Below are 26,703 nucleotides of genomic sequence, written 5' to 3'. Positions count from 1 at the left end.
TGCTGAGGAATAGAACCCAGGGCCTCATGCATGCAAGCGCTCTACCACTGAGCCACCTTCACAGCCCCTCTGGGTGATATTTTTCACAAAGTTTTGTTTCAATATCTGTCTTAATCTTACATTAACCCTAGAAGTGGGCAATGGCTCCTTTAACACAGTGAACACATCCATTACTCTGATAACTGTCAGTACTTTTCTCCAGATCCCAGAGCACATATATAAAGAGAGATGCTCTGTTATTGTCTTGCTCACAAATTGACCAAGGCTGAAGATGTGCATTGCCTCCTGCCGTGTCACAAGTCATCACTCCAATTAAAGGTTAGACATATCCTCAATAATAAATCAGTATTTTTTTCTCTCTCTCTCTGGGCCCAAGTTCTTCATTTCTGAAGGTATCTTAGGCTAAATAATTTCCTTTCCCTCACATACCAGATGGTAATTGAGAATCAGATCTTGTATCATCAGATTTCTGATCTTGGCTGGTGATGTCTGCACAGAACACCCATGAGGAGGTAAACCTCTTAACAAGGAATCCACTCACCATGTGTCGTATACTAATATTGTGATGATTAGTCAATTTGTCAGAAAATGATCTTAAGGCTTTTTGTGTGGTGATGAATAGAGATATTGAATATAGGGCTGGTGGAGTGAATGAAGTGGTAGAGTGCCTACCTAGACATAAAAGCCCTGAGTTCAAACTCCCATATCACATAAAAAAGATTGAACACAGATAATTTGTTTTCATGTTTTGAAATATATTTTCCCCCTGTAGTTTTCATTTATCAAGAAAAAATAAACAGGGAAAGTTGTCTAAAGTAGTGCGTAAACAAACATTCTGAAACACCACTACATGTATCTAATTTATAAAAACCTGTATAAAAAATGTCACTAAAACATTATGAAAGGAAGTGGCGCTGTAGCTCAAGTGGTAGAGCGCTCGCCTTGAGCTGAAGAGCTGAGGGACAGTGCCCAGGCCCAGAGTTCAAGCCCCACGACCGACAAAAAAAAAAAAAAAACACTATGAAGGTGTTCAACTTACAGTCAGGAGACTTTTTCCAACCCGTTACTTATGTTGTAGCCACAGGAAAACTCCCTCAAATGAGAAAGACAGTCTTTCCACAACGTTTCCCCTTGCTAATACCTGGGATGCTATCTAGACTTACAATAATTATTACAATCATCAAGTATAATACATACTTGATGAATATTTTTATTACAGTTTTAAAGCCAGTTCACATATGCAGTCTTCAGATAAAATGTAACCCCTGAAAAATTTTCATGTCTGCATAGTTTAAGGGTGCTAGATGCATAATTTTTCCTAGACTGCTTTTTCTGCTAACAAAGATAATTTGAATAGTTTTAGTGACTGGTGAATGTAGTGTCCACAGAAAACCAGATTCTTCAAGGCTGCATTCTCTCAGTGGAATTCTATTAGTAGATTTAGCATCTTATTGATTGCCTGTGTTATGCTATGCCTTTTATATTTTGAGGAGGAAAGAAATCTATTATTGAAATCTGAGCTGTTTCATATTTTATTTTAATGACTTATTGAAAAATTCTCCTTCTAGAATGTAAAACACTTGGAGAGACTGAGAAAATGGCTACTGTTTTCAAAATGGTAACCACTGTTACTTAGCATAGAGTTGGTACTTAATAAAACTTTGCTGTATGAATGCATTCTGCTTTATTCCAGAGGCCTTCCAATTCTCAGTCCATTGTGGGCTGCAAAGACCCTCATAGAGACTACTTCTAGGGTCTCACTTTCACCAGTTCAGTTCAATGGATAAAAAAGGCTAACTGCTCAGGAAAGTCAGTCCACATTCCTTGACAGTCATCCTCTTAAATTAAGGGTAATTGTGGAGCCTATGTGACTCTTGTATTTTTGTGAGTGCAGAATCTATCTTTATCTTTCTCATTAGCCTATAGTGTTATTAAATATAGTGGATATTCAAATAATTGTTTTAAATACCAGAAATCAGGTACGTCAAAGAGGATAGAGTGGTGTGAAGGGGAGGGAGGGAACAGATGAGTGAAGAGAGGAAGACGGGCAGATTGCAGTAAATATATCAATGCATATCCTCCAAAATTAAGAAAAATTAGGAAACACATCTGTGGGATAGGATGGGAGAGAGTGTTGAAAGGAGTGACATTCATCAAGATGCACTGTATTCATAAACTACTTTATGGGATGGCAACTCCTTTGTACAACTCCATAAACTATTTAACAAAAAATACTAAAAAGTAAAATTAAAATAATTATTTAAACAAGATATTTGATGACACAGCAATGGTACAAATATTGTGACTCAGTATGGAGTGCTGACATCAAGAAAGTAAGGGCTGGGAAGGTGGCTCAGTGGTAGAGCACTTGCCTTGCATGCATGAGGCCCTGGGTTCAATTCCTCAGCACCAATAAGCAAAAAGAAAAAAGCCAGAAGTGGCTCTGTGGCTCAAGGGGTAGAGCGCTGGCCTTGAGCTGAAGAGCTGAGGGACAGCGCCCAGGTCCAGAGTTCAGGCCCCACGACCGGACCCCCACCCCCCCAAAAAAAGAAAGTGAGTAATATTAATGTTTCTCTAGGATAGGATACACGAAAATGCCTGTGATGTTCAAGTAAATGTTGAAATCTCAATAAAAGGAAAAGAAACAAAGGAATTTGTTACAGTCAAAGACATGAAGTAAAAAAGGGAAAATGATACAGTTTACACTGCTTGGGACAGAATTCTAGCAGGATGATTGACAGTTGATGCAATTGTTTACGTGCTCAAATGCAGAACAAGCCTTCTAAACTAGCATCAGAGATGCCATCTCACCGCAGTGCCAATAATGTGTGAGATAAGAGGGTGCTGGTCTCCATGTCCGGTTATCTTCTTTAGCAACTTCCTGGCAAATTACAAACCTCCTATTTCCAAATAAGAAAAACGCTTGACACTGCTTAGGCCTATGCCTTAAGATATAGGGTTTTAACCCCTATTTTCACTGTATTTGATGTCGGTGCCCTGGATCTTGTATATACACTTTTCGAATTCAAGGAGGGGAAGGGAAAAAAGAAAATGCTTAAATAAGGATACAGGTTGATCCATTATAACAATAAGATGTACAAAATACTAGTTGAAAATGAACTTTACAACTTCGGTGGGGGGGTAGTTGTGGAGGTGGGAGGGAAGGGATGGTAGGGGAAAAACAAAGGAGGAGGTAACATTGCTCAATAGGAAATGTACTCACTACCTTGCTCATGTAACTGTAACCCCTCTGTACAGCATTTTTTTATACAATAAAAAAGTACAAAAAAGATACAGGTTTTTAAGGTACAGTAGATGACAGTGATAATAATTGTTCATTTTATTGATTACCTAGTGTATATTGGTTATCCCATGTACCTTCATCACATCAATTAATCCTTCAATGAAGTTATATTTATTTGCACACAAGAAACTGGAGATTGAAGCTGGGCATTGGTGGCTCATGTCTGTAATCCTAGCTCCTCAGGAGGCTGAGATCTGAGGATCTCAGTTCAAAGCCAGCCTGGGCAGGAAAGTCTGTGAGACTCTTATCTCCAATTAATGACCAGAAAACTGGAAGTGTCACGGTGGCTCCAAGTGGTAGAGTGCTAGCCTTGAGCTGAAGAGCTGAGAGACAGCACTTAGGCCCAGAGTTCAAGCCCAATGACCCCCCACCCCCCAAAAAAGAAAGAAACTGGAGTTGTATCATTAAATAACCTGCCAAAGGTCACACCACTTTAAAGTGTGTCATTCTCAGGATTGAGAGGCAGCTTGTGGGTAAAAACTTCAGAATAAAGTTACGCTCCTTCGGTGTCTGTATGAGCTTCTCTAGTTTGTTTTTTCTTATTGACTGAAAGGCAATGAGGTAGTTGTGACCATTCCTAGTAGGCCTATTGTCATGCTAGACATTTTTACTTATGCTGTCTCATTCAGATCTCCAAACAGCCTTGGGAAGCATTCATCACAGGATTCATTTTTATGTATAAGAATCTTGAAGAAAAAAAAAAGAATCTTGAAGAAGAAGAATTAAGTAAACTTGTCAAAGCCACACAGGGAGAGAAGATCAAGAATGTATTTTTTGCATGTGTGTGTGGTGGTATTAGGGCTTTAACTCAAAACTTCCACTCTTGCTTGACTTTTCCACTCAAGGCTGGTGCTCTACTGCTGGGACCCCACCTCCACTTCTGGCTTTTGGCTGGTTAATTGGAAATAAGAGTCTCTGGAATTATCTGCTTTTTGATCCTAAGTTCTCAGATGTCAGCCTCCTGAGTAGTGAGGGTTGACTCACTAGTGCTCTGCTGGATCTAGGATTTTTATCATAATGCACTCAACTTCAAACATTTATTGCACATTGTTGCATGTTGCCAAGTGTTTGCAATCTTTGTTTCTGCTTTTTTTTTTTTAAAGGAGAACTGTTTTGAGACAGTCCTTTTATGACTGTCTAGAGCTAGCCTAGAGCTACAGGATTACAGTAATCCTACCAAATGTTGCATTCCATGTCCAGCTTTTCAGATGTTGCTCTTTCTCAAGGACTGTCATTTCAACCCTGTCATATTATTGTGATCTACTGGTAACAAGAGAAGGAAGGAAAACTAAGCACTCACTCAGAAAATATGATGTTGGGGGTTTATAGAGTACATTGTGTTTCTAGAAAAAAATGACTCAACATTTCCTTGAACATTGAGTACGTAGATCAAAGGTAGAAAGAAGATGTGAGTATGCTAGACTTGGGAGATTCTGTTTATTCAAAAGATAAATGTAAGACACCTATAATGGGATCAGGCTAGCCTAGATTGAGAAATCTAGGAACAAATGTAATTATCAACAGAAGCATTTCAAATCTCTCATAACCTATGTCTGACATTATTTCAATTGATACTTAAATAATATAACACTCTCTGATGTGAATCTATTCATGCTTCAGAAGCGTAAAATGAAAATTCTTCCTGCAATCATATTACTTGTATTCCTAACAACGGCTCCATATTCTTGATACTGATTGATTACTTTATTAAAGTATAATTTTTTGCAGATTATTAGATATAGTGTGATCTTTCTTTTTAAATTTTTATTATCTTTAAGTAGTTCTACAAAGGAATTTTCATTCAGCAAATGAATGTGAACCCAAGGCATCTTGGTCAATATTACCTTTTTCACCATTCTCCTCCATCCCTCCCTCCTTCAGTTTTCTTTATTTTGTAGAATATGCATTGGATTTTATCACTGCATTTTCCCTTCCTTCTTCTCTTTTTCATTCTTTTGTTCCCCTTCCCTTCAAGGCTGGTCAAATTACTCTCATCCAAGGGGTCATATGTGAAAATTACATACCAGTAAACTGAAGTATAGACAGCCTCATATTGTTGCTCAAGTAAATATCATGCTTAGATTAATGCAGTTAGAGATTAAGGAAAACTTTGCTAGTAATTCTGGGAGGGCCTTCAAAATAGTACTTTCATCTTGGGTTTTTTTGAGTTTTATATTTGAAAGACATAATAATTTTAAACACACACATTTTTGAAGTAAAATAAAGGTAAATTGAAACATAAAGGTACATTCTCTTCTCAATTCTAAATTTAAACATCAGAGTATTATAATTGTTTTTACTTATGTAACAAAAGAAACATATTTGTATAATTTCCAGGCTGAATTGACCTTTCCTTCTGTGGATTTTGAACATAAAGTTTGTGTTTAAAGAAATATTGATGTGATAAGTATTTTCAAACTCAATATTTAGATATTTTTATTAGGAATTTTAGTGGAAAGCATTAGCAAATTTTAACAAGAATTCATTTATACCTAAAACCAAATAGAACATGAAGCTAAAAATAGCTAAATTGTATGTACACTGAAGAGTCTGAACATTCCCAGCTTGATGTCCTCTAAACCTTAAGCTACTGCCATTTATAAATGCCTTTTTCTTTTCTCAGACTTCTATCTTCAGCCTGGAGTTGAACAAAATAGCATTTCTTTTAGAAGGATCTACACAGACACAGGGTCAACATGAGTTCATGGATGTGCTATGCCATAAAAATTGCTATTATACTTTCTAGTGTAGAATTGCTCATACTTTTACAGAAATTACTATATATATTATTAGCACATTAAAAAGATTATTTACTGTGTAAAAATGAAACCAGAACATTTTAAGGAAGCAGCACTTTGGCTTTTGGCCTCTTGTTTATGGGAAGCTGAATGAATGGTCCAAAGGTCATTTTTCCAGAATTGGGTAGGTTTAGACTTAGATAGATGGACATGTAGTGCACAAAAGCAGATGTGGTTAGTAGGGTAATGGAAAGAATAGAATTCGTCCTGTAAAAATATCCTATGAGGTTATGTTCAAAAAGGCTTTTCTTCCCATGACATTATATTTCCTTGACATAGAGTTCCATATTCTTGCACCCTACACACTACCAAATGCAAATGGTTTTCATCTTGAAAATATTTACTAAAAGCTGGGAATGGTGGGTGATATGAGGTGTGTGTGTGTGTGTGTGTGTGTGTGTGTGTGTGTGTGTGTGTGTGTGTGTGTGTGTGTGTGTGTGTGTGTGTGTGTGTTGGTGGTACTGCAGTTTAAACTCAGGACTTCCTGCTTGCTTGGTAGGTGTTTTGCCACAGAACCACTAGAACCCACGGTTCTAGTTCACACCTATAACCCTAGCATTCAGGAGGCTGAAGCAGGAAGAAGATGAATTCAAAGTCAACCTGGGCTTCATGGCAGGATCCTGTCCTACACAAACAACAGTAGCTACGAAAGAAAACAACAAATAGTTGCCCAATTTTTAGATATAGCCTTTCTCTCTCTCCCTGCTTTCTTCCCTCCCTCTTTCTCAATTCCTCCCTCCTTCTCAATTCCTCCCTCCCTCCTTCCCTCCCTTCTATCTTTCTTTGCTTCTTTGGTGGCTCCTGATAGCAATGTTAATGAGACATTTAGATTATTGGTAGTTTATCTACAGGGATATCTACTCTACTTCTTAAGACATCTGTGAAGGAGGTTTTTTGTTTTTTGTTTTTTTTTTGAAAGAGGACTTAAGGGTAGATTTTTTCAAAACCCTGGGAAATTCCACAGTGGTCAAGGGGATCAGACCCATGACTCCTTGGGTATGACAGTAAGTGTTATTGCACAGGACCTTGTACTGAGTCATGCCTTAGGAGCTGGGAGTTGAGCCTGGAGAAGGAAGCTAACTGTGGAGGGTTATTAGACCAGAGCTCTCCTAGGAACACTTGACTATTCAAGAAACTTTTAATTAATTAATTAACTAGCTAATTAAGCAATTAATTTTGGTGGAACTAGGGATGGAACCCAAGGAAGCTCTCACACATTCTAGACACACATTCTGTATTACTAAGCTCCAGCAGACATTTTTTTTAAATGTGTTCTCCTTATGTGAGACTCTTGGGACACAATTCAGATCTTGTTAGAGAGAGGTTACTGTCCTTAAATTCTGCCCTTGAACAAGTCACATCAGCATGGTTTGGGCATTTTTTAGGAAGCAGGTTCTTAGGCATGCTGGACCTCCTGAAACACATGCTGTGAGATGGATCCCAGAGCTCTGTATCTCCCAAGCTTTGCTGGTGGTTCTGTGTATACCTCGGATCCTGAAAAAGGCAGCAGCTAGGACCAAGGCTTACAGTATCAGGGAAGAGCAGGCGCCAGGTTATGTCAGCCCACACAGGACAGGTTGAGGCTAACACTGAGGTGGCACTGCTCGGACCTTTCAGAAGATCAGTAGGTTTATTGAGGACAAGGTGACTGGAGGAGAATAAAAAAACAGGTGTTCCAGAGTGTGACAGATTCGACAGTTAAGAGGTGAAAGGTTGAAGCCATGATTGGAAGTAGGGGCTGACAGATACAGAGGAAGTCTGGAAAGGTCAGAAAGGGCCTCGTGGAGCTGGAATTTTTTCCAGATGAAGCTCTTAAACTGTATCCTGAAGACCCTGGCAATATGCAGGCACACAGATGAAAGCTGGAGAAGGCAGGCCAAGATTTGTAGTTGGAAAGGTTTGAGGGCAGAGGATGAAGCTGGACATTCAGCCAGTTAGGAGCTCTTCCTTGGTGATCTTGGGCCAGAGGACGAAGACTCAGTCTAGCACTGAAGAACTAGCAAGGTGAAGAGCTCCAACTATGGAAGAAGCTGAGATGCTGACCTATAGGATCATATGTTATCCTCACACAGGTTAAAAATTACAACAGACTGATAGCCTATACTGACCAGAGAGGGAAGAGAAATACATTGAACATTAAATTGTATCTATCATCTAATGCCAGTTTTGAAATAGGTACACAAATACACAATTCTTCCATGTCCAGGTAATAAGATTACAGATAGTTTTTATATCCTTCTTTCTTGCTTGCTCCCAAATTTCTATACCAAAAACAAAGCATGTTTCTTTTTATTTTCTTCTTTTGGTGGTACTGGGGTTTGAACTCAGGGCCTCATGCTTGCCAGATTGGTATCATATCATGAACCAGGCCTCCATTTTTATTTTTCACTGGTGGTTTTGGGGGATGGGATCTCACATCCTTCTTGTACCCATCACTAAGCCACAACCCACCTACTTTTAGTCCTTTCATTGTTGTTGAGATCAGAAGTGTGTGCTACCACATCAAGCTTCCTTTCTGTGCTGGCCTGACACCGTAATCCTCCCATCAGAGCCTCCATGAGATGACAGACAGGCACCATAGGTCCAGCTAGAGGTTGAGAAGGAGTCTCATGAACTTTTCTGCTTGGGCTAACTCCTTAAACCTTCACCTTTTTGCTCTCAGTCTCCCAAGTAGCTAAGCATCACCATGTTTCGGTGCAAATAACATTTCTATTTAGCAAAGGCAAGTATTAAGGGGGAAGGTGAAAATAAGAAAAACAAGGAGAGAAGGATTAAAGGAAGGAATGAAGGAAAGAAAGAAAAAGGAAACTGAGGAGGAAGAAAAAGATGAAGGAAGAGTCATATCTGAAAGCAGAATGGAATAATATGTGGGAGTGAAGACTGGTTCCATAAAATAAATGTTAACTCTAACGTGAGCCTCTTAAACTTAACCTGTCTTTCTGCTGACAAGCTATGATAAAGAGCTGAGAGATATTGGAGGCAGAAAGGCTGACTGGACATGAAGAGGGCTGAGGCTAGGGAAGATTTGTACGCTCTGTGCATATCCACTACATTAGCTACTGTTCTTACATGTAGGGGCCATGCATACAAGGAAGGAAGGTTCAGGGTTTGACCCTGATAAAATCTTTCCTGGTGAAGCTGGAGACCTGTGATTGCTCCAGCCTCTGCCCCTGCCAAGCTCTGTCCCAATCATGCAGGGCATTTGATTCTCTACTCACTAAGATACTTTGAGACTTTCAGTTTGAATGTGTAGGAATGGGGTAGTGCTAATGAACTGGCCTTTGATTGCTGCAATAACTACTTACTGTTTTTTTTTTTTTTAATATTTTTTACCCTCTATTTCCCTATGATAGGAGATGACAGTTTTAGAAGGCAATAGGTAAAAACACTGTAATTAATCAATGGCAAAAGAAGAAATGTTTGCCAAGGATATCAGAGAGAGGGAAGTGGTTTTATTGAGTAATCGTCAGCAGGTTTGTGGCTATGTTATTCATAGCGAGAGAATAAGTAGCTAGAATCCCAGTAAATCATGATAATGACTACTTTCATTTATCACTCTACTAAGCATTTCACGAATATTCTTTAGTATTTATAACAATCTGATGGCTTTTTGAAAACAAGGTTTTGTCTGTCAGCCACCACTGGCTTTAAACTGTCTATGTATCTCAGGCTGGCCTTGAACTTGTAGACCTGTCTCAGCCTCCTGAGTTGTGAGATTGAGAGTATACACCACCAAGTCTGACCTTCTAACGTACTTTGATGCAAGCATTTTAACAAGTTCTCCTGTAACTGAAATGCTTTTGGAGGGAGAAAAATGGAGTCCTAACATTTCCCTAAACTGGCTCAGGAAATTCCAGGCAGATGGTTTGTTTCTTCCTCTTTATATCTTAAAAAATAGCTTACTTTTCACCTCCTATCACCTTTTCTCACCCTCAATAGACAGACTGATCAGCCACTTCCTCAGCACAGACGAACACAGGTCACCACCAAAAGCCAGGTCTGATTGCCAAGGCCACACCAGTGCTCATAGTGTTCATGGGCTAAGGGGAAACAGCAATTCACTTAACTCTACACTGCGTTTGCAAGTAGAGCTATGTTTGTTTTTAATCTGGGAAACCTGATTTTGAAAGGCTTTGGGAATTCCAATGAAGACAAAGAGAGGCAGAGATAGATCCAGCAAATGACACACTCCATTGCTTAAATGCAAGTGGATCTCTCTGTCTCTGTCTGTCTCTGTCTCTGTCTCTGTTTCTCTCCCTCTCTCCCTCTCTCCCTCTCTCCCTCCTCTCTCTCTCTCTCTCTCTCTCTCTCTCTCTCTCTCTCTCTCTCTCTCTCTCTCTCTCTCTCTCTCTCTTTCTCTCAGACACACACATATATACACACTCAAAGAGGAAATGAGCAAGTGACTTGGAGCCATTCCAGAGAAATGAGAAAGGCTGAAAAGCAGAGGACAACATGCTTGCCTGAAATCCTGGCTATATTTCCTGAAACTCTCCCAGCCCTACCTGTTGGTAATTGTTCGGTAGATGGGCAAATACAATTGCCATCTAACCACAAGGTAGGGCTTGTACTGGGATATACTAAGTATCAGAGGATTCTTTGTTCTGGCCTTTTCCATGTAGGAATCTTTTTACCTAGATATTCTCCAAGATCGGATCAAGAGCTTAGAACACATTGTTGCCTTACCAGGCTGCAAGATCTCAGGGACACCTGGAATGGAAGATCTGCATTTGGAATACTTATCACAGGAGAGGAGAAATATTGAGTCCTGCTTTTTAAATTTTTTTTTGTTCCAGAATATCATTTTTTTTCACTGAAGTGAAGTAGGTAGTCTCTGCTCTGTGCTAGGATTCTGTCACAGAGCCCTATGAAGGTCAACGTGGGCTGGGGCCCACTTTCCTCATCTTTTTTATTTTTGTCCCCAGTCCTGGGTCTTGAACTCTGGGCCTGGGTACTGTCTCTTACCTTTTTGGCTCAAGGCTAGTGCTCTACCACTTGAGCCACAGATCCACTTCTGGCGTTTTGTGGTTAGTTGGAGATAAGAGTCTCATGTACTTTTCAGTCTGAGCCGACTTAGAGCCGAAGAGCCAAAGATCTCAACCTCCTGAGTAGTTAGGATTATAGGATTGAGCCACTGTCTTTCTTCATCTTAATTTTAAGAATGCCAATTGAAGAAGAAGAGCAGGAGGAAGGGTAGAGAGGAGAAACATGGCAAGACTGAGTAGAGTAGGAAAGGAGGAGAAGGAGGAAGAGGAGGAGAAGCAGAAGGAGAGGAAAAGGAGGAGAAAGAGAACAAATTTTGGCAAGACACAATTGTAAAAATTTTTAGAAATAAATTAATCACCTATTTTTAGTAACTAAACACTTTTATATTGTACAAATATGTTGTAGTATAGTATTATTAAGAATGTACACCTCGGGGCTGGGAAGGTGGCTCAGTGGTAGAGCACTTGCCTTGCATGCCTGAGGCCCTGGGTTCGATTCCTCAGCACCACATAAGCAAAAAGAAAAAAGCCGGAAGTGGCACTGTGGCTCAAGTGGTAGACCGCTAGCCTTGAGCTGAAGAGCTGAGGGAGAGTGCCCAGGCCCAGAGTTCAGGCCCCACGACCGGACCCCCCCAAAATACGAATATACACCTCAAAGTACATTCACACTCTGTGTTGCAAATGGGGTAAGAGTTCAAAGTGAAGGACATATATCTGTTTTCAGTCTTATCAGTATATCTGTGAGGAGGGTGTGACCTTATTTAGTAATGACTTGAAGAACTGCTTTGAGAGTTTGTGGGTACAAGCCTTGGGCAGATATATTACTCTCACTCCACCCACTTGACAAACTGTTTACAAACCACAGATGTTATTAAGTAAATTTCATGAAGATGTTAGGCTCATCCAGTGTTTTCCCTGATGTTCTTACAGCCTTATTTTCTAAGTTTAAAAAATCCTATTGAATTATAGTTTTCAAGACTTGCCCCCCACCCAACTACCCTCCATGCCCTGCTTAGCCTTTGTTTTGTAGAGGGAAAGAGTCTAGGCTTTGGCATCAAAGATTCTTGGCATCTGGTCGGAATTTAGATTTGAATTCTAGCTCTTTTCTAGTTGTGTGTGAAGTTTATACTCTGAGCCTATTTTTCCAATTATAAAATAGAAACTGTATATGTAAGTATGGCAAGAATTACATGAAGTTGGCCAAACAATCTGTACGCACAGTGACTAGAACACTGTAGTGATGAACCCACACCCATCCTCAATCCCTTCTCTGTCCCCTTCCCTGTACTGTTTGTACCACTAACCTTTGTTCCACTTCGCATCACCATGGGTTTAACTGAGGAGCTCCAGTCAGGATGCCGCTGGGTGAATGATTCTGCAACTTTAGTTGAAATACGTTCTCAAGTATCTACAGTGATAGACAAGCTGACCTTCTAATTACTCACCTCTAGAAGATTCACTAACCATGATGCTTTACTTTTTCTCACATCATCTTACCCAGTCACTCAAGACTTGTGCTGTCTCTACTTTTCATTACTCAGAATCTGACCGTGAGTTTCCACCTCTGCTATTTCCTTCCTGATATGGTGGACAGTCACCTTGGGTTTCAATGCCCTATCAATTGTTCATCCTCATAGCCCATTTGCCTGAAATACCCTCCCACATAGTCACTAAGCCAGTTCCTAGATGGTTCAATTCTCAATTCCATGTCAAGTTCTCAAGGAGATATCTTTAATCTCCTTCGGGGCATCTCAGTTTTCCTTCTTATGACCTGCTACCCTGGGCCCACCAACTTATTCTACTTAAAACAATTGTTATTGCTTCCATAACATTTATCCATGCGAGACATTCTCTAAGGATGGGAATTTCTGGTGGTGTTATTTACTAACACATCCGGAAAAGGATTTGGGAATTAAATGGTACTCTGGAAACATCTTTTGAGTTGATGAGTAATGAGAAAGTAAAGCCTCTTTCCGTACACTTTCAAGCAATATCCATTAGCTTTGATGTGTTTGCTTTAGAGTAATTCATGTAGGTTCTCTTTTGTCTTATTATTTAAAACTTTTTTCCTACTGCAAATACACGATATGTTTCACAACAAGAGGTTAAACAGTTACAGCTTGTCTAAGGGTCACAAGAAAATCAAGTAAGAAGATATTTGATTTTGAGCAAGAAAAGAATGCAAGAAGTCTTTCCTCCATTCCTGAGATCAAGGACAATGTATGAAGGTCATCTTCACCATAACATCGCTTCTCACCCTAGCCTCTTGCTTCATTAAGGTCTTGCTATTTTCCCCTCAGTGGATGAAAACTTAGTCAATGACCTCTTCATGGACAGTACAATTCCCTTAATTGTTTCCTAAATCTGAATGGTGGGCAAGGGTCCTTTCCCACCACAAGTGTTCAAGGTTTTCAAAGGAAGTTCTACATCAATTTCACAAACATTAAACTTCACAGAGTAACAAAACAGATAGAAGAGACTAAGTAAATGTTTCTTATTTTTTATATATTTTTATTGTAAAAATACTGTACAGAGGGGTTACAGTTATATGAGTAAGGTATTGAGTACATTTCCTATGGAACATTGTTACCTCCTCCTTTGTTTTCCCCCTACCAACCCTTTCCTCCCTACCTTCTGAACTCCTCCCCCCACCAAGTTGTAAAGTTCATTTTCAACATAGTGTCTTGTACATCTCATTGTTACCATGGGTCAACCTGTATCATTATTTCAGCATTTTGTTATTTCCCTTCCCCTTCCCCAAATAGAAAAATGTATATACAAGATGCAGGCACTGACATCAAATACAGTGAAAGCAGGAGTTATTCTGTGAGGGAAGAACATACAAGAATGCTTCTTATTTTACACATTAAAAAAGAGAGAGAGCCAGGTGCTGGTGGCTCACCTGTAATCCTAGCTACTCAGGAAGCTGAGATCTGAGGATTGCTGTGCAAAGCCAGCCCAGGCAGGAAAGTCGGTAAGACTCTTATCTCCAATAGAAGCAAAAGCTGGAAGTGGTACTATGGCTTAAGTAGTGGAGCACTAGCCTTGAATAAAAAGAAGCTTGGGGGTCAGCACCCAGGCCCAATTTCAAGCTCCAGGACTGTCAAAAGAACAAAAACAATGACAAAGACAAAAACAAAACTCCCAAACAAAACAAAACAAAACACAAAAGAGGTCTTTATGGGAGGAGGCATCAGAGATTGGGGTAAAACAGAGAAATGTGTTCAAAACAGTCTGTAAAGGCATGCTGACACATTCTAGAACATTCCCCAGGCAAGGTGGAGTCTCTGGACTGTATGCTGTCTCCTTTTTTGGCACATGAACCTCTTTCTACATGTTATGTAACACCATTCAGATTGTTTCCTCAACTGGGAAAAAACAGGTGGGGATAAATAATGACAAAATATAGGGTGGTCATTAATATTACAAGAAATAAAGACATTACAATACCCTCACTTGTGAGATCCTGTTATTCTAATTATTCTTAAATGAAAACACACTTCACCCATTTAAGTAATCCATGTACTTCATTTCTCCTTGAGACTCTTGAGAATGTGCTTTTGACAGTCCTGTTTTCACAGATCATGTATATATTATTTCTTACGTTCTTCTTAGTACAACTTCTATTTCACTTTTATCTCTAACTTTGAAGGGGATGGCTCTTGTGTATTTTGCAGACTAACCTCTCCCTCTTAAGGAAAAGGAAGTGCATGGAGAGTTCATCCAACCACTTTGAAGTAGATAGATATTTTCTTTGTTTTAAACCTCCATTACAGCCTGTGAGCAGGGATTTCCTCCTTTTATGGTTTAGGAACCACAGGGAGGAATTTAATTTAGTATGTAATGCTGTAGAATCAAGAAAGGTATATTGGAGATGAATTGTTATGACAAATAGTAAGTGGTGTTGGATGCCAGAATTAAACACCAAAATACCAAAAGGATTCAAACCTGGAAATCAGATAATTTGAGGCACCAAATGAAATGGAGATAGATGAATGGTTTTGTATCTTTATTTTTGTCATAAATTTGGAGGATTGATTGGTTTACATGTACACATGTGAAAAGTCAGATTGTGAACACATGTACATAATCAGCTGTTTTCCAATTTTGTTTTGCTTTTATATGAAAATGAAACAATTATTTTTTTTCTTGAATTATACATCTTTTTGCAAAGCTGAAGAAAATGATGGACTAAAATTTAATCCTCCCTCTCTGTCACCTGCTCCCATTCAAGGGTCTTGTAGCAGATTGACTGAGCAGCCTTGTTCAGTGAGCACAGTACTCAGGCTAAATCTTTTCTGAATGGATTTGAGTTTTCATCTTGTGAGTAACAAGAAAAGATTAAGGTTATTCATAAACTGACTTCATAATATGAACATTCTCTTCCCTTTCCTCACTCAGCTTCTTATTCATTTCCACTTCCTTTCTTTAGAATTCCAAAACTATTTTTGTGGAGTTTCTGTCTGGGACACGGGGAGAAAGTGTTCAAATCTGTCATGGGGTGGAATATCACTTCTCCTTCACTGACTGTGTCATGAGCTTGAGACATACTATTTTAACACATAATTTTAAGTATTATATCTCTAGTTTATTCTGTAAAGATTTTTTAAGGAGGGCCAGAGAATTCCCTGAAACTCTGTGCACAATTTCACACCTTTGTACTTCCATGGATTTGGGGGATGAGCAGAAGGGGCAAAACTTTTGTATAACCAGGTACCCATGGCTCATGCTAGCCAAGAGGCTGAGATAGGAAGATCCTGGTTTGAACGACCCTAAGCAGATAGAATTGAGAGACTCTTATCTCTGGTTCACCTGCAGAAATCCTGAAGTAGAGGTGTGACTCAAGTGGTAGAGTACCAGCCCTGAGCATAAAAAACTAAGCAAGAGTGAGAGGGTCAAATCCCAGTAGTCTCTCTCTCTCTCTCTCTCTCTCTCTCTCTCTCTCTCTCTCTCTCTCTCTCTCTCTCTCTTTCTCTCTCTCTCTCTCTCTTTTTCTCTCTCTCTCTCTTTCACACACACACACACACACACACACAAGCATACACATATACACAACAAACAACAACCACTTTTGTAGTATTTTTAGAAAAGCAAATGGTTAATGGAAAAAGGATTATTTAGTTTAAGCACAAAATATATTAGTCTAATAAATAAGCACCATTCATGTTTACTTGTTGGGCTCCAAAGTCTATGAATTGTGGATTCTGAGAAAAAAGGAGCCTTATAACCCTTTTCTAGTTGTGGACCCCAGTAGTCCAGGCCTACTGCTTTCCACCTCTTAGTCTGATGAACCTACTATAGAACACTTAGTCTTCCAGGAGTCTGGAAGTGATTGGTTAATTTACCAATGGAGGAAATTGAAGACTATACTGGTAATTATTTCACTTATCTAATATTGCTAAATTGCAGCATAACCTAAAGCTGTACTTTCCATACTAAATTTTTTTTTATTGTGAAAATACTGTTCAGAGGGGTTACAATTACATGGGCAAGATAATGATACATTTTTTTTTTATCAATTATTGTAGCCTACTCCTTTGTTTCCCCTTCCCTTCCCATCCTCCCCTCCTCCCCCACCCAATCCTCCTCCCCCCACCCCCACAAAAGTTGTAAAGCTCGTTTTTGACATAACGACTTGTACATCTCATTGTTGCAATGGGTCCACATGTATCTCTATTTAAACGATTTGTTTTTCCCTTCCCCTCCACAAATTATACTAACATCAAATACACAAATACAGTGAAATACCATGGGGAAGGGACATAAAAGGCAATGAAGAAATAATCTTATAAATGTGTTAGAAACAATCGTATGAAAGAAAAAAACATTTGAATACATAGCTTAGGGTTTGTTTCCCTAACATCAACTTATCTGAACTTTTCTGCTTGACTCAGACATATACTAGTTATTGCAAATAAGGAAAACCATGGGACCTATGGTTCTTTGGGCCTGGCTTACTTCACTTAATATAATTTTTTCCAAGTCTTTCCATTTCCTAACAAATGGGGCAATGTCATTCTTTCTGATGGAGGCATAGAATTCCATTGTGTATATATACCACATTTTCTTGATCCATTCATCTACTGAGGGGCATCTGGGTTGGTTCCATATCTTAGCTATAGTAAATAATGCTGCAATAAACATATTTTATTTTATTTTTTTATAGTGAAAGCAGGAGTTATACTGTGGGGGAGGGACATACAAAGCAACAAAGAAATCATCTTATAAATGCACTAGAAACAAATGCATGAAAGAAAAAAACATTAAAATACATATCTAAGGGTTCATTTTCCTAACATCACATTATCTGACCTTTTCCGCTTGACTCATACATATACTAGATATTGCAAATAAGGGAAACCATGGGACCTATGTTTCTTTGGGCCTGGCTTACTACACTTAATATGATTTTTTCCAAGTTTTTCCATTTCCTAACAAATGGGGCAATGTCATTCTTTCTGATGGAGGCATAGAATTCCATTGTGTATATATACCACATTTTCTTGACCCATTCATCTACTGAGGGACATCTGGGTTGTTTCCATATCTTAGCTATGGTAAATAATGCTGCAATAAACATAGTCGTGCTGGTAGCTTTAGTATGGTCTTGTTTGTGATCATTTGGGTAAATGACCAAAAGTGGGATTGCTGGGTCATAGGAGAGCTCTATGTGGAATCTTTTGAGGAAACTCCATACTGCTTTCCAAAGTGGTTGAACAAGTTGACACTCCCAGCAACAATGCATTAGGGTTCCCTTCTGTCCACAACCCCTCCAGCATCTGTTGTTATTAGAGCTCTTGATTATAGCCATTCTAACTGCGGTGAGGTGGTATCTCAATGTTGTTTTGATTTGCATTTCTATTATGGCTAGAGAGGTTGAGCATTTCTTCATGTGTCTATTGGCCATTCTTGTTTCCTCTTCAGAGAAGTTTCTCTTTAAGTCTTTAGCCCACCTATTTTTTGGCTGTTGTTTCTTTGAAGATTTGTTGTTGGGAGATTTAATTTTTTGAGTTCCAGGTATATTTTAGATATGAGACTCTTGTCCGTTGTATGGCTAGTGAAGATCTTCTCCCAATCCGTGGGCTTTCTATTGATCTTGCTAGCTATGTCCTTTGCCATGTAGCAGCTCTGCAATTTCATGCAATCCCATTTGTCCAACGTTTCTTTGATTTGTTATGTTTCTGGGTCTCCATTAAGAAAATTTCAGCTGGTGCCAACGAGACCTAGGGTTTTTCCTATTCCATCCTGCAATGTTTTCAGAGTGTCTGCTTTGACTCTGAGGTCTTTGATCCATTTGGAATTGATTCTGGTGCAGGGTGATATATAAGGATCTAACTTTAGTTTTCTACAAGTAGTTAACCAATTTTGTCAACACCATTTACTGAAGAGGTTATCTTTTTTCCATTCTATTTTTTTAGCTCCCTTATTGAAGATTAGATGGCTATAGGTCTGTAGATTCATTTCTGGGTTTTCAATTCTATTCCATTGGTCCTGAGGTCTGTTCTTGTGCCAATACCAAGCTGTTTTGATTACTATGACTTTTAGTAGAGTTTGAAATTTGGTATTGATATTCCTCCAGCACTGTTCTTTCTGTTAAGGATTGTTTTTGCTATTTGGGCTCTTTTATTGTTACATATGAATTTTTGGATTGCCTCTTCTATTTCCTTGAAGAATGAGGTTGGACTATTGATAGGTATCGCATTGAATTTGTAGATAGCCTATGGAAGTATTGCCATTTTCTTGATGTTGATCCTTCCAAATAGGAGCATGGGAATTTTTGCCACTTTCTAAATTCTGTTTTGGTTCCATACTAAATTTTTTGAGTTCACATAAGTAATTGTCCCAAGGGAAAACAGCAACATATAAAAGAAGCCATTCTATTTCATTCGTTAAGATTGTTTTTGTTTGAAAGGTTGTGAGAACTTGTAAATTTGTGCTTTCATTTAGTAAGTGTTTATAGAATACTTGTGTTGGACATTTGCTGGCTGGAGGCCGGCAGTCAGGGTAAATAAGGTTGCAATAGTCCCTGACTTGGTGGAATTTCCAGTCCAGGGGAAAGGCCTAAATGAACAAGTGATCACCATGTGGGACCATACATAGACTTTGTTAACATGAAATTTGTATTTGGATCATATTTTTCATAAGTATTTTAATGGTGCCTAAGGTAAAAAAAAAGTAAGATCAAGAAGAAGTTAAAACAAAGTTGTTGTTTTCTTTTGAGTGGGTCGTGGGGCTTGAACTCTGGGCCTGGGCACTGTTCCAGAGCTCTTCAGCTCAAAGCCAGCACTCTACCACTTGAGCCACAGTGCCACTTCTGGTTTTCTGGTGGTTAATTGGAGATAAGAGTCTCATGGACATTTTTGCCTGGACCGGCTTTGAACATGATCCTCAGGTCTCAGCCTCCTGCGTAGCTAGGATTACAGGCATGAGCCACCAGTGCCTGGCCTCAAAGTTTCTATTTTAAAGGGGAAACCTAGCTAGGTATTTGAGACTCATGCTTATAAGCATAGCTACTCAGGAAGCTGAACTCTGTGGATGGAGGTTCAACACCAGCCTGGGCAGGAATTCCATGAGACTTTTATCTCCCATTTAGTGGCAAAGATTTGAAAGTGGAGCTGTGGCTCAGTGGTAGAGTCCTAGCCTTCAGTGAAAAAAAACTTAGTACCCAGGCCTTGAATTCAAGCCCCAGGACTGATACAACACAAAATAAAATGAAAACTTAGAAAAATCAAAATTACAAAAGAGACAACCATTAAAAGCAAAATATAGGTAGGTATGACAAACTATTATTCAATAGTTCTTCCATTTAAGTCACCTTCTTCAAATTGCTGTGTTTCAACTTGGCTTTTAGATGAGGGAAGGGCTGGGTAGGGAGGGGTGGATGAGAATATTGAAAGGGGTGACACGATCAAAATGCATTGTCTTCATAAATTTCTTTGTCAAATGGAGCTCTTTTGTACAAATACTGAAACATAATTTAATACAAAAGAAAAGCTTTACATACTTGAGTGTAGAAGGTTCCCCGCCTCATTATGACATTTCCACCCATGTAAACAATGTATCCCGGGTAACCTCATTTCCTTTGTCGCTCTTCATCTTCTCCTTAAAACATATGATATATGTTCAATATGGTAAGTGAAACTCACTAATATATATGTTGTCTTGAAAGAGTTGCTAAAATTGATTTTTTTCATGGCTGGAGGGGGGGTGGGCTGGGAAATATTCTAGGTATGAATTGAAGCTTTATTCCTGGGATAAGGTTCAAACCCAAGCTCATTTCACTTCAAAGCCCATCCTTTGTCCATCGCATTCTATGTGAACACAATCTTGTTTGTATTTAGAAGGAAGCTCAAATTCCAAAATATGCATTTGAAGGGTAAGTGAGGGAAGGAATTAGAAGTTTTAACCCAGCAAATAGACACTTACTTTTCTGTAGGGAGTTTGAGTGAAGAATTATATATCCATACAGAAATGTACATGCCTGTTTTTATCTTGGGTTTTTCTGGTGGTTCCATTTCTTGGGTGATAACTTTGGTCAGTGGTTATAATGAGGAACTTATATGAGTACTTATCTGCTCATTAAATGATTCTCATGGCTCAGGAACTGAATGGAACTTAAATGACGTTTGTCCAAGTCCCATCAATTCTCCATTCTTTGCTAGAGAGGGACAAAACAACATTTGTATTGATGAGATGTTTTTGGTTACACTTCATGTTCAGCTCTGCCTATTGATTATCACTCATAATATACTGAATCAAAGGTTTACCTTTACAGAAGTGAGGTTGTCTTCTCTGGTCAATTTACCTTTGTGGATCTCATCTCTGAAGAAGATGGAGAACATAATATACTATAGGTTACGTCATGAGGGATGAATGGTATTTGCAAGTAGTTCTTTTCTTTCCCTTGCCAATGATATATTCTAACAAAAAGCATGTAAAAAGTAAGCATTAAGAGGTCCAAGTTCTAGTTGTTCTTCTCTAATTGTTCTCTTATACTTACTGTAGGAAGATGAAAGGACTATGATTATTTAGAGACTAACCCTTCTGAAAAAACATTTGAAAATGGCATTTCTCTCCCCATATCGTTCTGTGGGTGAAATCACCACTATTTCCCATATTCTAGGAAAAAAAGAAGAGCATTGAAGTAAGCTAAATTATGAGTAACGTGTGTAATTACATAGAGGGGGACAGACTTACTTTTGGTCATGAGTATCTGTCTTCATTAGTCCTTTTTATGCAAAAAAATATCAAGATGTTTCTTGAAAGGTTTATTCTTTAGAATGCATAAAGACATCTTTTTATGACTCAAGACAATTTCTCACTATCCCTCATAATTATGGGCCTCCAGTCTTAGCCTTAGTTTCCCTGGAAAGGAAGCCTGAAGAAGGGCAGCTAAACTAGACTTTGACTTTGAATGCAGTTATAGCTTATTTTTCCACAAGTTCACTTCAGACAATCTCATTACACCATTTTCAGGAAGGATAAAGGTCACCAGCTTTTGAATACCAAGTCCAATGCCCTTACCTAGATGTATTCCTCCCTGTCCTCTTCCTCTGTGGGAATCCTTCAACACCCTGCTTGAGCCATTTTATGGAAGATTCTAATCCTTATTGCCTGGTTGAAGATAATAACTTCACACTACATGCCTATTTCATGATACAACCAGTCCTTGGGTGACTTCTGCTAGATCATATACTTTAAGAATATTTAGTCATACCATCTACAGTTTCTTCCATATTACTTAACAATTTACAATATAAACATTTGTGAAATGGAAATATTTTATGTGTAATTGGTGGGGTCTTTCATTCTATTAACATATATTACTAACCACTTTTTGAAGAAAGTTGTACTATGCTTCTAGAATAGGAGCATATTACAGCTCGTCTAAATGCTTGGAAGAGGCCTTATTTAAAAAAAAATTACCTGCTCAAGAAAAGTGGTTGACAAGAGCACCTTTACTATTTTCACAGTATATGCAATTTACCTAAAGGCTTATTGTCATCATGCTTTTGCTCTGATCTGGTCTGTCATCAGTCTGTGACAGTTATCCATAAGTGAAAAGGACAAAATACATTAAAATGGGAAGCTGGAAGACTTAAAGACATGTTAATTAAAATTGTTTTAAAGGTCAAAGAAAGTTCAATCATGCTGAAAATTTACTAGGGAACTAATCAAGGAAATCTGGTGACTCAGGGTGGCCCTCCAGGGGTGTGTGAGAGTTGCATATTGTGGAATTTCCTCTGACATAATGCAAGGATGAGGGTGCATGTGTCCTCTGGTGTTGAGATGATATAAAAAGCCACAGGAGCACACCATTCAACGCAAGTCCCCAAAGACAGCAGAGCTTCACAAGCTTCTAGAGGAGAACCAATAAGAAACAAGAAAACAAACTCACTTCAGCTCAAGCAGTCATGACTCACAAGCACGCTATTGCTCTCCTGGCGGCTGTCCTGCTCTCTGCAGCTATGTGTGAAGGTAAGCAAGTGCATCCAACTGACCTACCAGACTTTCCCATGTCTAATGCAATCTATAGACAGTAAGGCTGTCCTTCATGCATTGAGATGCACCCGGAGACGAAAATAATCTTTGCAGTTATGTAATGTTAAACATAAGTTTTTTGTTTCAGGCTGTATCTCTATATAACTTAGGAAAGTACAAAGTTTGACCAACACAGACAATTCTGCATTTATAATTCATATTTGGCAGAGTGTATATGTTTAATATAACATTGTTTAATATGACATATTGTAATTTATACACTATCTTATTAAAACCATAGCTATCCCATATGTAAAGTAACTCATAGCTTAATTCTGTGTAGTTATTCGCAAGCCTCAGGTCTCCATTCATGTCTGGTTTAAACAGCCTTATTATAGACCTTCTTGATCTCCTTTCTATGAAATAAACACAGTTTTGAATGCTTATACCATGTATTTTCTCTATTTTTTAGCACCTCAGATTTTACTAACTTGTCTGTGCCATATATTTGTATTTTCTATTAATTCTTTCTGGAGAGAATTTTTATGTGGATGAGTGTATAATATATAGTATTTTGGTACAGAGAATGGTACCATAAAATGCCATAATATTTTGGTCCAGCGAGTATGATACCATATCGAGTGGAGCCAAAGAACCATATGAATGTTGATGTGGTAGACAACTCCAACTCTTTATAAAATGAAGAAAATCAGTCAATATCTAGAAGAATATTTGGCCTTTAGTATCAAGAATAGGTTTACTAGAAACATGATCATTTCTACTTGGCCCAGAAAATCATATTGGAATTATAGAAGGAATCTCTGATGGGAAGGGATGGGAAGGGGAAACAAAGGAGGAGGCTACAATGCTTGATAAGAAATGTACTCATTATCTTGCCCATGTAATTCAAACTTCTCTGTACAGTATTTTCACAATAAAAAATTGACACAATTAATTTAATCCTTTTCTTTCCCTTACAGCTGCAGCTGTGGGAAGGACTGCTTCAGAGTTTCGATGCCAGTGCATAAAGACTCACTCCACACATTTCCACCCCAAATATATTCAAGAATTGAAAGTGATTCAGGGTGGACCTCATTGTTCCAGTACAGAAATCATGTAAGACCTTTAAAAATCATTCATTTGATCCAACAAGCCTGGAATTAAGGAAGTTTGAAGAATTTAGGAAAGTTCAAGGTGCTAGGAATAGTAATGAGCAAAACAAAACAAACAAATATCTTTGTCTACATGATCCTTAAATATGACATCTTCCATGCCTAGCAGTGGAAGGCGATGTTCAACTTAGAATCGTATGCCCATACTTTAGGAACCTTTTGTGAATGAAAAATGAAATATTGATTTTAACCATCTCTCTCATTTCAGCGTAAAGCTTGTTGATGAGAGAGAACTGTGCCTCTATCCTAAGGAAAAGTGGGTACAGAGGGTTGTGGAGTCATTTGTGAGGAGGTAAGTTGGTGTGTCACATTTTAAAATTCAGGAAGTGGTGTTGTGGCTCAAGAGGTAGAGTGCTCGCTTTGAGCTGAGGAGTGCAGGGACAGTGCCCAGGTCCAGAGTTCAAGCCCCACGACCAACAAAACAAACAAACAAACAAACAAACAATTTTAAAATTCAGTCTTCTGATAGTCAGCCTACAAATTGTTTTTCTATTAAGCCTTTGAATTTCTTGTTGTTATAAAATTTCCCCTTTGATTAAAAATTAAAAAATGATCATAATAGTTATTTTTATGCCTAGAATGATCACATACTTCATCTTGTGTAGGGATATTCAGGTTTATGCCTGAGTTGTGTATTCTTAGTAAAGTTTCCTTGAACAATCAAAAGTGTCCTAACGTGTATGATGACTTATCTTTATGCCCTACTTGCCATAGAAAGTATACAAAGTTGCTAATACATTGGTGTTTAAGATGATGTGCACTTTTAAAGAAAATACATTTTGAAGAACTCACTTTGTAAAAAAAAAATGATGTTTCATTACTTTTTCTATTTTGATTTATTTTCAGGGCTGAGATGAGAAAGCCGTGAAAAATAAATGAATTTTCCATGGTAACTCAGAATTCTTCAGTTAAGACTCAACTCAAACAACTCTACTTCACTGCTTCGTGTAGTGTGGGTCTGTTAGGAGGCTGCCAGAATACCTACCAACTTGGAATTTCAGTACAACAATGAATAGCTGGTTTTATTTTTTCATTGTATTGTGCAATATCGAGTGTACATTGATATAAAAAGTATTTGTTTGAATCCTCAGAAAATGTCAAAAATTGTCTTCCTAGAAAAGTGATGCTTTAAGCATTACATAAAAATGATAAGACAGTGATCTTTTCTGTCAATTAAAGCTAGCTAAAAATTCTGGGTTTGTATTACATAAACCTGGCAGACCTCGTATCATTAGCCAAGAACCATATGAGACCCCGTTTAACTATGCCTCGATTTCTCTTTTTGTTCTGAACTAGAGAAAACATGTCAGTCACCATCTGACCCAATGGGGGTGTTGTGTGGACATGTGTGCACTTTAGCTTTTCTTCACATTAATGTCAATAATTTTCAAGTGTCATTATTTATTATTTATATATTTATTTAACCATAAAATAGTAATATTTGTGCATGAATTTGGAAAAAGAGCACCAGAAACATGATTGTTAGGATAGGATAAGGATGTCATATACATGAATACATATTTAGTTATTTATATTTAGTTTAGGTATTAAATGATAGTATGTTAGACAACTTCTCACTAGGCTTTCCAGATTTAGCAAAAAGAAAGGAAGAGCTAGTTACATTTTTCTTTTATATAACAATAATCATTTAGGGCCCAGAGGCCTGTCTCATTGGTACAGCCACCTGCCTAGCAAACATGAAACCGTGACTTCAAACTTTAGTACTAGCAAAAGAAATAATAATAATAGTAACTTTGTTTTTTCAGTGTAAGCACACTGTCAGTTTTTTGAAATTTTAGTTGAGCTCACAATCCTTGTTTTGTCAATTATTCAATTCTACATGGAATGATAGAATCCTGAGTTAGGACAATCTGTCTCAAAAGATCAAAAACTTGCCAGGCAATGTATGCAAAGTCATGCCATGCTGATAAAACGTACTTATTAGGTATACATAGGTTTTCATAATTTTATTTAAATAATGTTACCTTTTGAATAATAGGCCATGTTGTTTCAACATTAAGATACTTTAATGTGTTTCCAGTTTTTCTGTTGCTCTTTATAATATGGAAATTCAAATGTAACTATGAAACATTTAAAATAAAATTTATTGCCCACATCACCAACTGCTTGTCTTGCATTAGTAGTTTTATGCTATTGTTAGTTTCTTTGTTTATATAAAAAATAACATTTTGTTTTAGAAAGTATAAATATTTTCATTAGAATTTTATATATTGTATGACAATTAAATAAACTCTATTATAGGAAAACAAAACTTCTTTGGAGTTTCTGAAAGAAATTGCTACAAAGAGCAGTTAAAATTTTTTTTTCAAATTCCCACTGTATTCCATTTTACTAATATGGTTAAGTTTAGACTTTCAATCAGTGGCCAACTGAATATCTTAGGATAGCTTGACATTATGTTAAAGAGGGAAAAGAATACACATATGATGCTTATCAATAATTCAGAAGTAAAACTGACATATAAGATACAAAATTTGAAATACAAGAACATTTTGAAAACAAATTAAATATTTGAAAAAGAAATACAATTGAATTAAATAACAGTGGAAGATCAAACACAACTGAAAATAAAACTGAAAAATGACTTAGAAAATAGAACTAAAGAACTTTATGTGAATTCATATGAGAGAAATAAGGAAGTACTATGTAGAGACTACAGCTGTAGTTCAGTGGTGGAAATCTTGTCTGGCATATGTGAGGCTTCAGTCTTAGGACTTGAAAAAAGAGAGAAACCTACTGACATAGAAAAAGGAATTAAAAGAATGATATTGCCCATTTGTAAAGAAATGGAAAGACTTGAAAAAAATTATATTAAGCGAAGTAAGCCAGACCCAGAGAAACATAGTCTGCATGGCTTTCCTCATTTGTAATAATTGGAATGGGTCTCTAAATCTACAAGTACACCCAATGGATAGTAAAAGACAAAAATTACACTTGGATGT

The 26,703-nt window shown here is 37.9% G+C and overlaps 1 protein-coding gene across 3 annotated transcripts; it reads left to right on the top strand.

The window, feature by feature from the left end:
• The first annotated feature begins 20,176 nt into the window (after positions 1-20,176).
• On the top strand, positions 20,177-25,733 carry Cxcl8 (C-X-C motif chemokine ligand 8). Of its 3 annotated transcripts, XM_070012226.1 has the most exons (6): positions 20,178-20,218; positions 20,863-20,963; positions 22,284-22,565; positions 23,549-23,684; positions 23,949-24,032; positions 24,587-25,733. In XM_070012226.1, the coding sequence occupies exons 3-6, from the start codon at positions 22,502-22,504 to the stop codon at positions 24,606-24,608; spliced, it is 306 nt and encodes a 101-aa protein (XP_069868327.1). In that variant the 5' UTR covers positions 20,178-20,218; positions 20,863-20,963; positions 22,284-22,501; the 3' UTR covers positions 24,609-25,733. The 3 variants fall into 3 exon arrangements, with proteins under 3 accessions (XP_069868328.1, XP_069868327.1, XP_069868329.1); XM_070012227.1 differs by lacking the exon at positions 20,863-20,963 and having other exon boundaries at positions 20,177-20,218; XM_070012228.1 differs by lacking the exons at positions 20,178-20,218; positions 20,863-20,963 and adding an exon at positions 20,971-21,028.
• Positions 25,734-26,703: the final 970 nt, after the last annotated feature.

Source organism: Dipodomys merriami, unplaced genomic scaffold (genome assembly GCF_024711535.1).
Source record: "Dipodomys merriami isolate MVZ:Mamm:240054 unplaced genomic scaffold, mDipMer1.0.p SCAF_9, whole genome shotgun sequence".
Lineage (NCBI taxonomy): Eukaryota > Metazoa > Chordata > Mammalia > Rodentia > Heteromyidae > Dipodomys > Dipodomys merriami.
The sequence above is the reverse complement of the archived record's forward strand: the minus strand, read 5'-3'. Positions and strand labels throughout refer to the sequence as shown.